The sequence below is a fragment of the Lytechinus pictus genome, chromosome 7 (genome assembly GCF_037042905.1).
Source record: "Lytechinus pictus isolate F3 Inbred chromosome 7, Lp3.0, whole genome shotgun sequence".
Classification (NCBI taxonomy): Eukaryota; Metazoa; Echinodermata; class Echinoidea; order Temnopleuroida; family Toxopneustidae; genus Lytechinus; species Lytechinus pictus.
This window is the reverse complement of record NC_087251.1, coordinates 41,032,711-41,044,961: the sequence shown is the minus strand read 5'-3', so window position 1 is coordinate 41,044,961 and position 12,251 is coordinate 41,032,711. Positions and strand designations below refer to the sequence as shown.

The window sequence follows — 12,251 nt, the reverse complement described above, 5'->3', positions numbered from 1 at the left end:
CGGAAAGATAAGGAGTTCCGAGAAGCTGCGGAGGGCGGCAAAAATGACGCCCTAAGCAGCGGGGGATGAGAATCTAAGCTTCTAAAAAGAAGAACTCCAGTGAAGTAAATCACTTTCATGGAGGGACTCATCCACAGTCGGCCCGAGAGAAAGCGGGTCGTGGTGATCATGGCTAGACAGGCATAAGTATGCATACACACACGTATACATTTTATACATAAATGTATATCCACCACGATTACATCATCCTCGGTCACTCAGTGACCATGGTCACATACATAGCATGGAAGGAGGATGAAAGCAGCCTGCGAGGCGACTCAAGTGTGCCGAGTGAAAAAGCTTCTAAAAAGAAGACAACTCGACACACGGGCACGGTAAATGCATCGACCGTAGCCCACTCCACACGAGGAAGCGGCGGAGACGCCCGCAAGCTTGACCCACATAGAGGGCAGTCTATCGGATAGACTGTTTGAGCTCGACCGATGGCCTGGTGGCGGACAGTTTGGTGTGAACTCGCCGACCCGGCACGGTGGGTGCGCCCAGGAAGTAGGCATAGAAATGCCGACAGAAAAAACCTGGGGCTTGAAACAAGCCTGAACGCAAGCACACAGCCGACAATCTAAAGAGATATATATTGCTGTTTCTTTCCACCGAGATGATGCTTACCCGACCGGGAAAGACTCGGGGAACAAGTTGTGAATGTCAACAGGAGGGGTATCTGGCATATAAATAGCCGATTCCCTCCGGGCGTTCGGTGCGGGTGCTGCCGGCGGGGTCCGGGGGGACGACCGATGATGGCAGCTCGGGCAGGGCTCGCACGAGCCGCCCAAATACGAGACAAATAGGTTACAAAATAACCATAATGCACCGGGTGGTGAAGGCATAGCGATTATTAAGTATAGGAGAACTATTAATCGCCGTGACATTCAGATCCGATATTTATGCTCATAAGCTCGGCAGAGCTATGAGATAGTGAGACATACCGCTGAGTGGTGATGGTGCTAATATCAGAGTCGCCCTCACTACAGCGGCGATCGCTGGAGGACGGGTGTCTGTACTAGCCCTGACTCTAACCTTACAAGGAAGAGAAGGAGTTAAAAGTAAAGACAGGGCACCCTTACTTTCGTATAGAAAGTGAGGTTCAAGCCAAAAGCTGACGGTCCCGTCGCCTGGGCGGACGGTCCGCGGGCGTGATAGGTTGCCCTTTCAAAAACAGCCAAACATTCTCATGAGAGAAGGAAGGCATGCGGTATGTTAGAAATTCTTACCTCCAATCTACAGGCCCGCCTAGGGGGTAGAATGGAGAGAGTTACCGCTGAAAGAGCCGTTGCAGTAAGCGATGCCCGGTCAAACTGTGAGGCTTGACGTACTGTAGAGGGCGAATTCGGGAGTACCTGCATATTAATGGGGGATACCCATGCAGGTGAACTCGCCGACGGCTCCCCGGAGTGCGGGCTGGCGGGAGAAACTCAATCCGCTCAATGCCCGTCACCGGCAATAAGACCGACAGAAAACAGCCAAGCGGCTACAGCGTCCAACCAGCGACATACGGGGGCTTGCCGACTTGCTGGGTGAGACCCATACGTCAGCAGCACCTGTGCATATCATGAAAACACCCGTGCGGGTGAAAGGGCCGGCAATTTCAAAGAAAGGGGCCGGTGGCTGGTGCGAGGCTGTTGATAAGCCCGGCCGTCGCGTAGCGGCGGTCTGTAATGATGGAGAACACGAGGGTAAGAACCCGTAATGCTCGGGACGTGTTGATGCAACCTGTAAGGATGCAACGTCCAGCCGTCGGTCATCGAGAGCTTGCCGACATGTTGGCTTGAAAGCCGTATGTTGGAAGCACCTGCATGGAAACGGGGTCACCGTGTAGGTGAACAGCGTTTCAATAAAAGCCCGGCGTGAGAGGGCAGGTGACTGCTTGAACCGCACGGTGCTTAGCACGGCGGCTGAAGCTGACATGAAGCGGGAGTCTGGTGACATAATGGGGGACGATGCCCGTATGTCGATAACACCTGTGTATTAGCGGGAATTTCCCTTGCAGGTGCGTGAGCCGGCGAATCATGAAATTGCCGGTGACTCTCCGAGGTGTGAGATGGCGAAAGTCTGCTTGACCTGCCCGGTGTTAGACACGGCGGTTTTAGCTGACAGAGAGCATGAGGATAAAAATCTGTGATGCTCGAGGGCGTTCTGTTGTAACATGAAGTTACGACGCCTGACCATCGGCACAAGAATCAGAAAGAAAGGGTCTGCCCGCCAAGCGGGGTTAGCAACCTAGAATTTCTTCTTCTTCCTCTTCTATGCGGCCCCTTCCGGGGGGCAGAAGAGGGCACAAGAGACAGGGGGGACGTGATATCTCGCATGAGAAAAAATCACCCAAATCTGATCAAGCCGTTTAGGCACATGAACGCTAATTCCACGGTTCCACCTTTAAGGGCACGTGGACGCGATTCCACGGTTCCACCCTGATCAGATAATCGTGAGATTGACGGAGTCGAGCTCACGTGTCTCTAGCGACTAGGGGCTGGTAGCCCTTTGCTAATGCTCCCTGAAGGAGACTGACAAAGCATCGAGCCTAGTCTGTGCCGGGAAAAGAGTCCCATGCTCTTAACCCGGACTTGTTGGACCCGATAGCCGGTGGGTAAAGCAGCCCTGGAGGAGTGAAGTTTTCTATACTAGTACAACACTCCCCAAAATAGGTTCAGGTCCCGTCGAGGGAGCCTTGGCTATCACCTTTCAGGCACGTGGCCGCTGCGCCACGGTTCCACCCTAAAACGCTCGGGCACGTGGGCGCGGTTCCACGGTTCCACCCTCTTGGGCACGTGGACGCAACTCCACGGTTCCACCCTCCTTTTTCCAAGGCACGTGGACGCAACTCCACGGTTCCACCCTTTATAGCGCCCATCGCAAAGGGTCTCACTCTCTTGCCCTCATACTCAACGCCGCTGATCACGGGAACAATAATACCATGTCTGGTTCTCTCCCAGCGGCAGGTTTGGAGTCAAAAGAGCTGATCTACCTGGTAAGTTCTTAGCTGAAAGAACAAAAGGAGGGTCGAAAACAGAGAGGGGGCGGAGGGGTGGGTGGACAAGAAAGGTGACAAAGCAAGATCCTTATCAGAAATATTAATAATAAAATTAATTAAATTAACTTCGGAAAGAACAGGACCGACTTCTTAAACATGAGATCAAACAAAGTTAAGAAGCTGAAGTGAGGAAAAAAAAAACTGAGTTTTTTTTTTTTTTTAATCAATTACACGTATACATGACGTTAATTAATTAAAAACAGAAACATCTAAGTCCAAGGACGAAGACCAGGATCAGCTAAGAAAAAAAAAAAAAAACAAGGTTTTTTTTTTTTTTTTTTGACAAGGGTCAAAGGAATAAGTAAAGGAGCTGATCTGAAAGGAAGAAGTAAAAACTTACTTCCCTTAAACTGGAAAGCCGACAACTCATTAGCGAAAATTTTTTTAAAGGACGCTAATAGATAACAGGGGGGCTTCCCAAAAATTTTAAGAGAAATTTTTTTTAAAGACAATAAGTCTAAAAAAAAATTTCAATACAAAAATAATTATTGAAATTAATTAATAATTAAACAATTAACCAATTGGTTAATTAACAATTATCAATCAATCAATTAATCAAACAAAAGATTGATTGAGACAATCAACCGACTCACAAAGGAACAAGTTGAAAACAAGTTTGAGAACAAACAAGGACGACGCTCCTATCTGTCCCATAGCCTAAGCTGTGGGGAGGAAATAAAATCAATTCAATTCAAGACGAGGCAAAGGTGCAAGTCAAGAATAATAAAGAATTAAAAAGGATTTGGCGTCGTATCAATGCCTGCGGCAACGCAGGAAGAGTGCGCGGAGCTACGGGTAAGGGAAGCGGAAGCAACCCGTCTGTGAGAAAAACGGAACTCACAAGTTTATTTAAAGAAAAACGTGAATAATAACACGAATGCTCCATGCACTATGATATAAATGAAATCAATCTAAAGCCGAAAGGCAAAGGATTGAAATAGGCTGTAAATACATAGATAAATATGTAAACAACGGACACTTTTATAGTAAAGTGGGAGTGTACTTAGCTAACGTCTGATCACGGCGGCAGGCGAAAGTAAAAGAGGAAATGGATGCCAAATTGCGCGATGATCTTGGGATAGTGCGTTCATAGGGAGATGTAGCGCGCGCGCAGGAAAATTGTGTACTGTATATTCGGCGTGCTGGTTCATCGTAATGAACAAGCAAATCAAATGAGTATATCCCAGTTATTGATGTAAATTATCATAAATCATCAAACAAAGATGGTCTTAAAAACGTTATTGAAAAACATCTTAATTGTATGTTGCATTCCTTATCAAGAAGATCCTCTTTTTACAGACACATCAGAGCTTTATCACATGACTTGCATCCTTGCCCAACATCAAACAAATAAAATAGGGAATTAGATTGACTCATACTGTTTACCTCAACATGTTCCAGGTCCTTTCCATAGTCCTCAGACAGGGCCAGGACCTCTTTCTCCTGGATCCAATCCATCATCTCATCCATCTCTCTTAGAAACTCAAACTGTTTAAGATGGCCCATCAACACTTGTTTCCTCGACTCAAGTAGGTCCAGAATCTCCTGATACTCATTCTCTATCTCAGTCTAAGATAAGAGGAGACAAGATTTGGGTAAATTCCATCGGATTGGGTTAAAAAAAAATCAGAAAAAAAAAATGAAAATCCATAATTTATTGTTCGAAATAGACATGAAATGAAATACTCCGAAAATTTGCTTTGCCCCAATTGATCGTGAGCCCGGCAGCCGCTGCGCAGCGCCAGATCGACGAGGCTCTATCCCTTTAATCATTGAACGCCAACAGGGTAGCAGAAACTTTTAACGTCTTTTGGTCTGAAGCGGCTGGGGTTTGAACCCCCAACCTCCCCGTTGTGAGACGGACGCTCTATCAACTGAGCCAACACAACCGGTCATGTAACGTATTATCACTAATGCTATCTGAATGAAGATCAATTCAGATGTGGCTAAGTTTTGAAAGGTCAATAAGAGGATGGTATCCTGACATAGTAATTCAGGTTTGATCTTAAAATCTTTCTTGATTCGTTATAGTTCAAATTAATTATTTAAACAACATTACATGGACATCACATTCATATATCTTTGGCAATAGACTGTCAGGTCTAGAACTGCAATACGTCAATATGCAATTGCAATATGTTTGATTAGTAAACCTGAGTGGGACATCAATTTTTTTTAACGGAAGTGATCATTGAAAGATATTTAATTGGGACACAAAAATGAATCCAACCCAATGAAATTACCCATTTATCAAACTCTTATCGACCCCCAATCCAGAATTTGAAAATCTCAAGAACAAATTTACAATACATATAGCTAAATATGCAAAACAATAAATACAGCACCGACAAAGTGAAAATAAGAATACACTCCCAGAAAAAATACCAGTTTATTTAAAACTTCATCCAGCATTAACATTGCAAAACCCACTGAGCCAATAACCAGAAAAAAAAACCTCCCAACGACTGGCACATTATTTCAATGAGTGTTTTGAGAGTGTATGATCTCAATAAAATTACAAGTAGTAAAGTACAGTACAACTTTAAAGCATCAGAATTATGCTTAACTTGGTAAACATACCACCCTACCATTTTAGTGATACTAATCACTCTACAAACTATACTACTATAAAAAAAAATCAAATCTTACTATTTTATATTTCTCATTGTAATATATCATCATTAAAAAAAACAATTTAAAACAGAGAGGAAACTTTCGAAGGTGAATGCCTTCAATTGGCTCACATTGTTTTCTTCTTTATTTAGGGAAAATAAAGCTACTCATATCCCCAGTTCAGTGATGGACATATATTACAGACTGTTCAGTTATTCAAGCCCAAAGAGCATACATTATTGCTAAAAGAACTGTACAGTTCCATTTACTGAAATAAAACATTAGAATATCAGTTACAATCAAACAGTATATTTCAAAGAAAGAAAACAAATTTTTATTGAATCACCAACCACCTGAATGAATATGGTACATGGAATTGTGAGAGTGAAAACAATCCCATCACCTTTTTAATCTAAAATGAATTTTTAAAAAAATCAACCACATATTCATTACCATCAGAATATACCATTTACATGAACCTCACAGAAAAAAGATCAAAATTCCAAACCAAACCTGTCTTTTCTTTACATCCTTCACAGCAGGGTTAGATGGATCAGATAGATTGCTGGCAGTTGTTGCTAAAGCTTGTAGGGTTCCTGAGTAACCCTCTAGATCAAGCTCCAAACCATCTAGCTTCTTCAATAAAGACACTACCGAGTCTTCATTCTTGCCATAATCTGTGCTGGTCACGAGAGGGCGCCTGTCATTCATCCAGGATTCAGCTTCCATCAGGTCAGAGAAAAACTGGAGAATATAAGAAAAAACATTGTCATCAAATTATCACAGTGTACATCAATTATTAATCATTCCATATCCAGCACCTCCACTGTTAAATTTTTTTTTTCTATTCACAATTTTCCATCTCATGATCAGCATAACATTATCTTCCTTGGTTAACATCAGTGAGTCCAAATATAATTTGATTAACCTATTATTAGTTTATGCGCAAAATGCAGTTTACAAGGTATATACATGTATGTTAAATTACTTTAGTAATAAATTGTTTAATTGTCAATTTGGATGGTATTGAAAAATGATTTCAGATATTATGTTAAGTGGAAATACAAAAAAAAGAAAGATGTATTAGAAGAACTTGATATGTTTCTGTTCTAGATATTCATACCTTTTTTGCATCTGTATACTCACCTTTTTTCAACATCCTTGGTTTAATTCAATTTTAATCTGATTCAATTTATGTAAATGTATTGCGATAAGATAAATTATCAACTGCAAAGTGGCCATACATGACCTTACACAGAACTTGCTACAAAAAGCAATGAATTAATTGATTTTACGATATGAAATTCTGCAAATAAAGATCCCAAAATACAAATGAATCATAGGCCCATATTCTGAACTTGGGTTTAAATTAAACCCTGGTTTAAAGTTGCGGTTTAACTATGGAGAGCCGATTGGGGCAGGAAATCCCTAACAGTACACATTCAATTTATTAACTCACATGACACCCAAATAGTTCATAATTGTCTGGGCATGACAACTGACATATTTTTCTTCCGTATCAAAGCAAAAGGAAACAAAATAGTAAACCTAAGAAATATACAATATAAACAGAATTTTTGGCTCCCCATAATTTTAGCACTGAGTTAGACCGCGGTCAAAGTTAAACCTGACTTCAGAATACGGGCTATTGCCTCCAGGTTTACTGATGGCAAGTTGTGACATATTCTAACTTGACTAAAAGGTGGTCTAAAAACAACTTTTGGTGGTGGAGATTTAAGTTAATTGCTCAGAAAACATGGGTGCATGTAAGTAAGTAATCAGAAGATGGATAGCTTAGAATCTTCTCCAAAGGACCGGGTAATACAGAGAAATAGCTTACTAGCACACTGGTTTGATATCTTAACTGGATTACATGTTTATGAGATCACTCCTCGACAACCTGAGATACTGCAACCCTTATAAATTGCCTGGATACAGTATTAGTATTACATGCAAGAACTTTTATAATGCACTTTATTTTGACAGGCCCCGTCTTGCCAGATAACAAGCTGCATATTGCTAATTATAAAATAGGTGTATTATTTCAAGCATCGCGATTGGCCAATACGCGTCACATGACATCCAACTTTTTTTGTGCACGCACGGCAGTGCAAAAGGTGCGCAACGAAAATTGACATTGCACGCTCAAGCAGACCAGTGCAGGAGAAGTCCCGGGAGAAGTCCAACAAAACTGTACTGTAACTTTTTAAGAATTTGTTTCTGTGTTGCTATTTTGTAAAACAAATAATGCACTTGCTCTGTCGTGTGTAAAAGTAAATGCAGAGAAAGCTTGGTTTCTTCAGATGGTGCACACTGGGCACTCACCGCCAGCGGCTCGTGCATAGTGCGGCACCTATCTAAAGAAACATCGCGTGCTCTGCATTTCCACTAACGCACTCGGCTGCATGCATTATTTGTATACAAGGAAATGAAGAGCTCTTTTTTTTTTTTCTATACAAGTGCACTATGAAAGTGACCTATTGATGTCCAATGCTGCATGTTTAATGTCCTGAGATTCCTTTGGTTTGTAATTTATGTTCATTTCATTTGTAACTACCAGACATGGCCCGAATTCACAAAGGTGGTTTTGAAAACCCACGGTTGAGTCCATGGTTTATGCAGATTTCCTGTATAAATTACGCTCATTTTACCACGTATGTTGAAAAATGTCCAAAGCTGATGCCCGCTGTTGCCAGTGCGCCAAATCAACGCCTGTTGCCGTGGTTATCCATGCTATTTTATTTATGAGTCCACTGTTTTGAATAATTAATCTACTCTTCAAACAGTGGACTCGTTAATAAAATGGCGTATCTAACCATGGTAACAGGCGTCACTGTGACAAAAGTGCGCATCAGCATTGGACATTTTTTATTCACACGCCCGATACGCGCTAAATTAAGTGTAATTAATACAGGAAATCTGCATAAACCATGGACTCAACCGTGGGTTTTCAAAACCACCTTTGTGAATTCGGGCCATTGTTTTTATATAAAATCAATTTATCTACCTATCTACATTCATAGAGGCTATTCTTACCTTCTGAATATCCAATGCAGAAGAGAGTTTCCTCTTTCTGCCCGTAGCAGCCTCTTTGAGTTGACTCCATCTTGAATTCAGAACTGTTTCCTGGTCTTTGATTTCATTGCTGCCATAGTGATTGGTATCCACCAGCTGATGAGCTGTGTTCGACACAGCACTAATCAACTGCTCATGAGCTGTTATCTCACTCTCCAAAATCTACCAGAGGAAAAAAACAACATAATATTAAACAAATGGAATGCCTCTGGCAGTCTTGCTTGCATTCAAGTTTCATTAACTACGTCCATATACTTCCTTAGTTACGAAAACATTACAAAAGCTTGACCTCGGTTTAGATTTCAATGTTGATATTGAAAACATGGTCAAACTTCATTAACCCTAAATGACCTTTGATCTAGAGCAGTGTCTATAGTCTCACTCTGCAATGCAGGCGAGATAACAATGATTGCTGAATACATGTATGTCAAAATGCACCAACATCCCAAATTGTTACCAAGTATGTTATTTTTGCAATTTTATAAACAGAAATAAGTCTAACAAAATAGAACATAAAATGCAACAATTACGTTTTTAAAGAATACATTAACATCAATTCTTCAGTTTAAAGTGGTAAATGATAAAACAATCAAAATCAGTATTCAAAGACAGGATTGAAAAGTATTAATTCCATAATAAGAGATATTTTCATCTGAAGATCAATTTGAAGATCAAGAAAGTTAATAATTTCCATATGAGTATTAGCACTTCACAGATCACATATATTATCATCATGATCTAAGTGACTCCTAACCTGATGTCTCTTGAAAAGGTTTTGTACAGCAGTCAATGAGCTGCCATAGTCGGTAGATGATGCTAACGTCATCTTCTCTTGTATCCATGACAACTCATCATCAACATCCCGCAAGAACTTGTAAAGAGTGAAGGCATCATCGAGCTGCTTCTGTCTCTTCGCAGCCAACTCATTGACAGCATCATACCTTGTCATGAAAGCAGGAAGAAAAATGAGAAATGAGAGAGTGACAATTTTGTATTTCCTCATTAACTGTATATATCAAAATCTCCTGATGGAGTGAAATGGGTACCCGGAAGGGTTGAAAACCCTATGTATAAAGGAAACCCTTGTTGGAATGCTCCCCAGGGAGTGGAGAAAGCCAGAATCACATGAAAGGGTAATGATTAATCTTTTAAATGTTGAGGGCGTTATGCTGATGTGATGTATGAAATAAAAACATTATCATTATCAATATTATATGAACAAGAACTGTTTATTTTAACAAAAATTTGAAAAAGATATACCTAATTATAATACTTAATGGAATCTGTTCATTATATAAGAAAAATGTGTACGTACAAAACAATGGGGGAAAACTTAATAAAAAGTAGAAGAAACTGATTTATATCTCTTTGAAATCTCTCTCTTGTGTACTTTTATTGCAGTCATTTTGGATAAGATATTCAGGGGAAAAATATAAATAAAAAAACTAAAAAAAAACTGAACCCTTACCTTTGGTAGACCGTATCTGTTTTCTCAATCATGTCATCAGCTAGGAAGTTTTCCTCTCCTTTGAATGTCTCAGCTGTTTGTTTGATTTCAATCACTTTCTCCTCGTATGATTCAACATCAAGATTCACAGCCTAGAAATACATGAAGGGAAATTAATTATACATCAATAAAGGGCACTTTAGCGATACGTTAAACTGCATATTTTTTGTCTGCATTAATTTTCCTGTGCAGAATCAGATTATATATTGCTCGAAGTGCCGATATCCAACAAAGACCCCGTTCTCAGTATACTTTCTTGAACTGATTTCCCTCAACCAGTTTAGGAGACCGGTTTAGAAGATCACTTTGCTAGCATTCTCATCACCATCTCCTGAACTGGTTTCGATAGAACCACGGCATGTAAACTGGTCTTGTTGCTATGGGAATGCTCTCAGTGGAGTCACATGTGTTTGAGCAAAATTTGAAACCGTAGCATATTCATTCTGCACACAGTAGTGCACCAAACATGTACACCCTTGTATTTCCATGAGAAAATCGCTTCCTGAAGAACGGCCATGTCCTCACCTACGCTTAAACCAGTTTGATGTCATGTGCATCAGGTTTATAGAAATCTCTATCCTCATTCCAGTCTATGCACAAATAACCACTCTTAAAATCTATACATACAGGTGACCTTGCCTTAGAGAAATCATTTGGGACCACATAAATCTGTTCTAACTTTGGCAAAAAAATTTACTGAGTAGATGGAAATAACCCATATTTGCATATTTCAGTCCGAAAAAAATCTTTGGCATATGGAAGGTTGACTTGAGCAGAGTCTACCGTATATTTGTAGCTGAACATTGAGGTTTCACTGTTCAAGGCAACCAAAGATGTAATGGTACTGGGCTAGTAAAGAAGAAACCTACCTGATGTTTCTTGATAAGATGTTTGACACTAGCCATGTCTTTGCCTACATCACTGGTCTGAAGATGATTCTCAACCTCATTCAACCAATCACTCATTTCATCAATAGTACGCTGAAGAACATGGGCCTTGAAAGATGAAATAATAGAAATGATTCTCACAGTAAAGTAATAATATCTATAGTATGCTGAAGAACATTAGGCCTTGGATTATTAAAGAGCAACGGACAAGAAAATCAAGATATGAAGTCGGCAATATCTTTGCACTTGTAACAACCTTGAGACCTTCAACACTGAACTAAAGACCTATCTTTTCCAGCAACTACATGAATACTATGCGATGTGTTTTGGGAGCCAGTGCCTTTGAATGTTCATAACAGATAAATGGCGCTGTTCGAAAGGTGTTCATGGACTTCATCAAAATCATCATTATGATCGTCATCATAACCATCACCTACCACGAGATACTTGTACCTACTTCTGTGAATTTAATTTCACATTAAGATATCCTTCAAGAATGGAATTTAACAAAAGACTAATCATATTTTCTTGCTCAATGCCATTCTAGAGTGTATTTTTTTCTCTTCTTCAAATCTATCTTCTAAACAGCTGACAGCAATCAAAGTTGACATTTATTAAAGTCACTCAATCCCCTTCCACAAAATTTGCACAGAGTATTTTAACACTCTTCAATATTGACAATATCCCTTCTGTATACAATATCTGGGTTACAATGCTTATGCAGAGCTGCCAACATTGGGATGATAGAATCCAGTAGATTTCGCGGAGGTATGATTTTGTGAGGGAGCGGCGGAACGTTGTCCCACGGATGGGAGTTTTGGGTAGCAAAACACATTAAGAAACAGCATTTGATAGTAACCAACAGCTGTCTAAGCCATCAAAAAAAATTCTGATAGATTAAATGCACATTAGAGAGAATTCATGAATTGTCATTGTCTAAATATACACTTCAGGCGATTTTTTAAATAATTCATAAAATAATGCATTCAACATGAAAATACCTTTGGCCAGAGGGGAAGGGGCTGCAGTAGTGGTAAACATGGTAAATTAGCTTTATCTGTGGACTGTTTAAGGTCTCTGAGGG

General features: G+C 40.3%; 1 protein-coding gene across 4 annotated transcripts in view; it reads right to left on the bottom strand.

The window, feature by feature from the left end:
- Positions 1-12,251, bottom strand: part of LOC129264214 (spectrin beta chain, non-erythrocytic 5-like) — a 125,180-nt gene that overhangs the window by 31,307 nt on the left and 81,622 nt on the right. For all 4 annotated transcript variants that reach the window (XR_010294223.1, XR_010294224.1, XM_064102689.1 and 1 more), the window contains 6 exons: positions 11,150-11,275; positions 10,242-10,372; positions 9,528-9,714; positions 8,735-8,935; positions 6,212-6,442; positions 4,472-4,654 (listed from right to left, as the gene is read on the bottom strand). Coding sequence is in view for 2 of the 4 variants with exons in the window: in XM_064102689.1 (XP_063958759.1) it covers positions 4,472-4,654; positions 6,212-6,442; positions 8,735-8,935; positions 9,528-9,714; positions 10,242-10,372; positions 11,150-11,275 (1,059 nt within the window). In the remaining 2 variants the exon portion in view is untranslated. The remainder of the gene's footprint in view (positions 1-4,471; positions 4,655-6,211; positions 6,443-8,734; positions 8,936-9,527; positions 9,715-10,241; positions 10,373-11,149; positions 11,276-12,251) is intronic.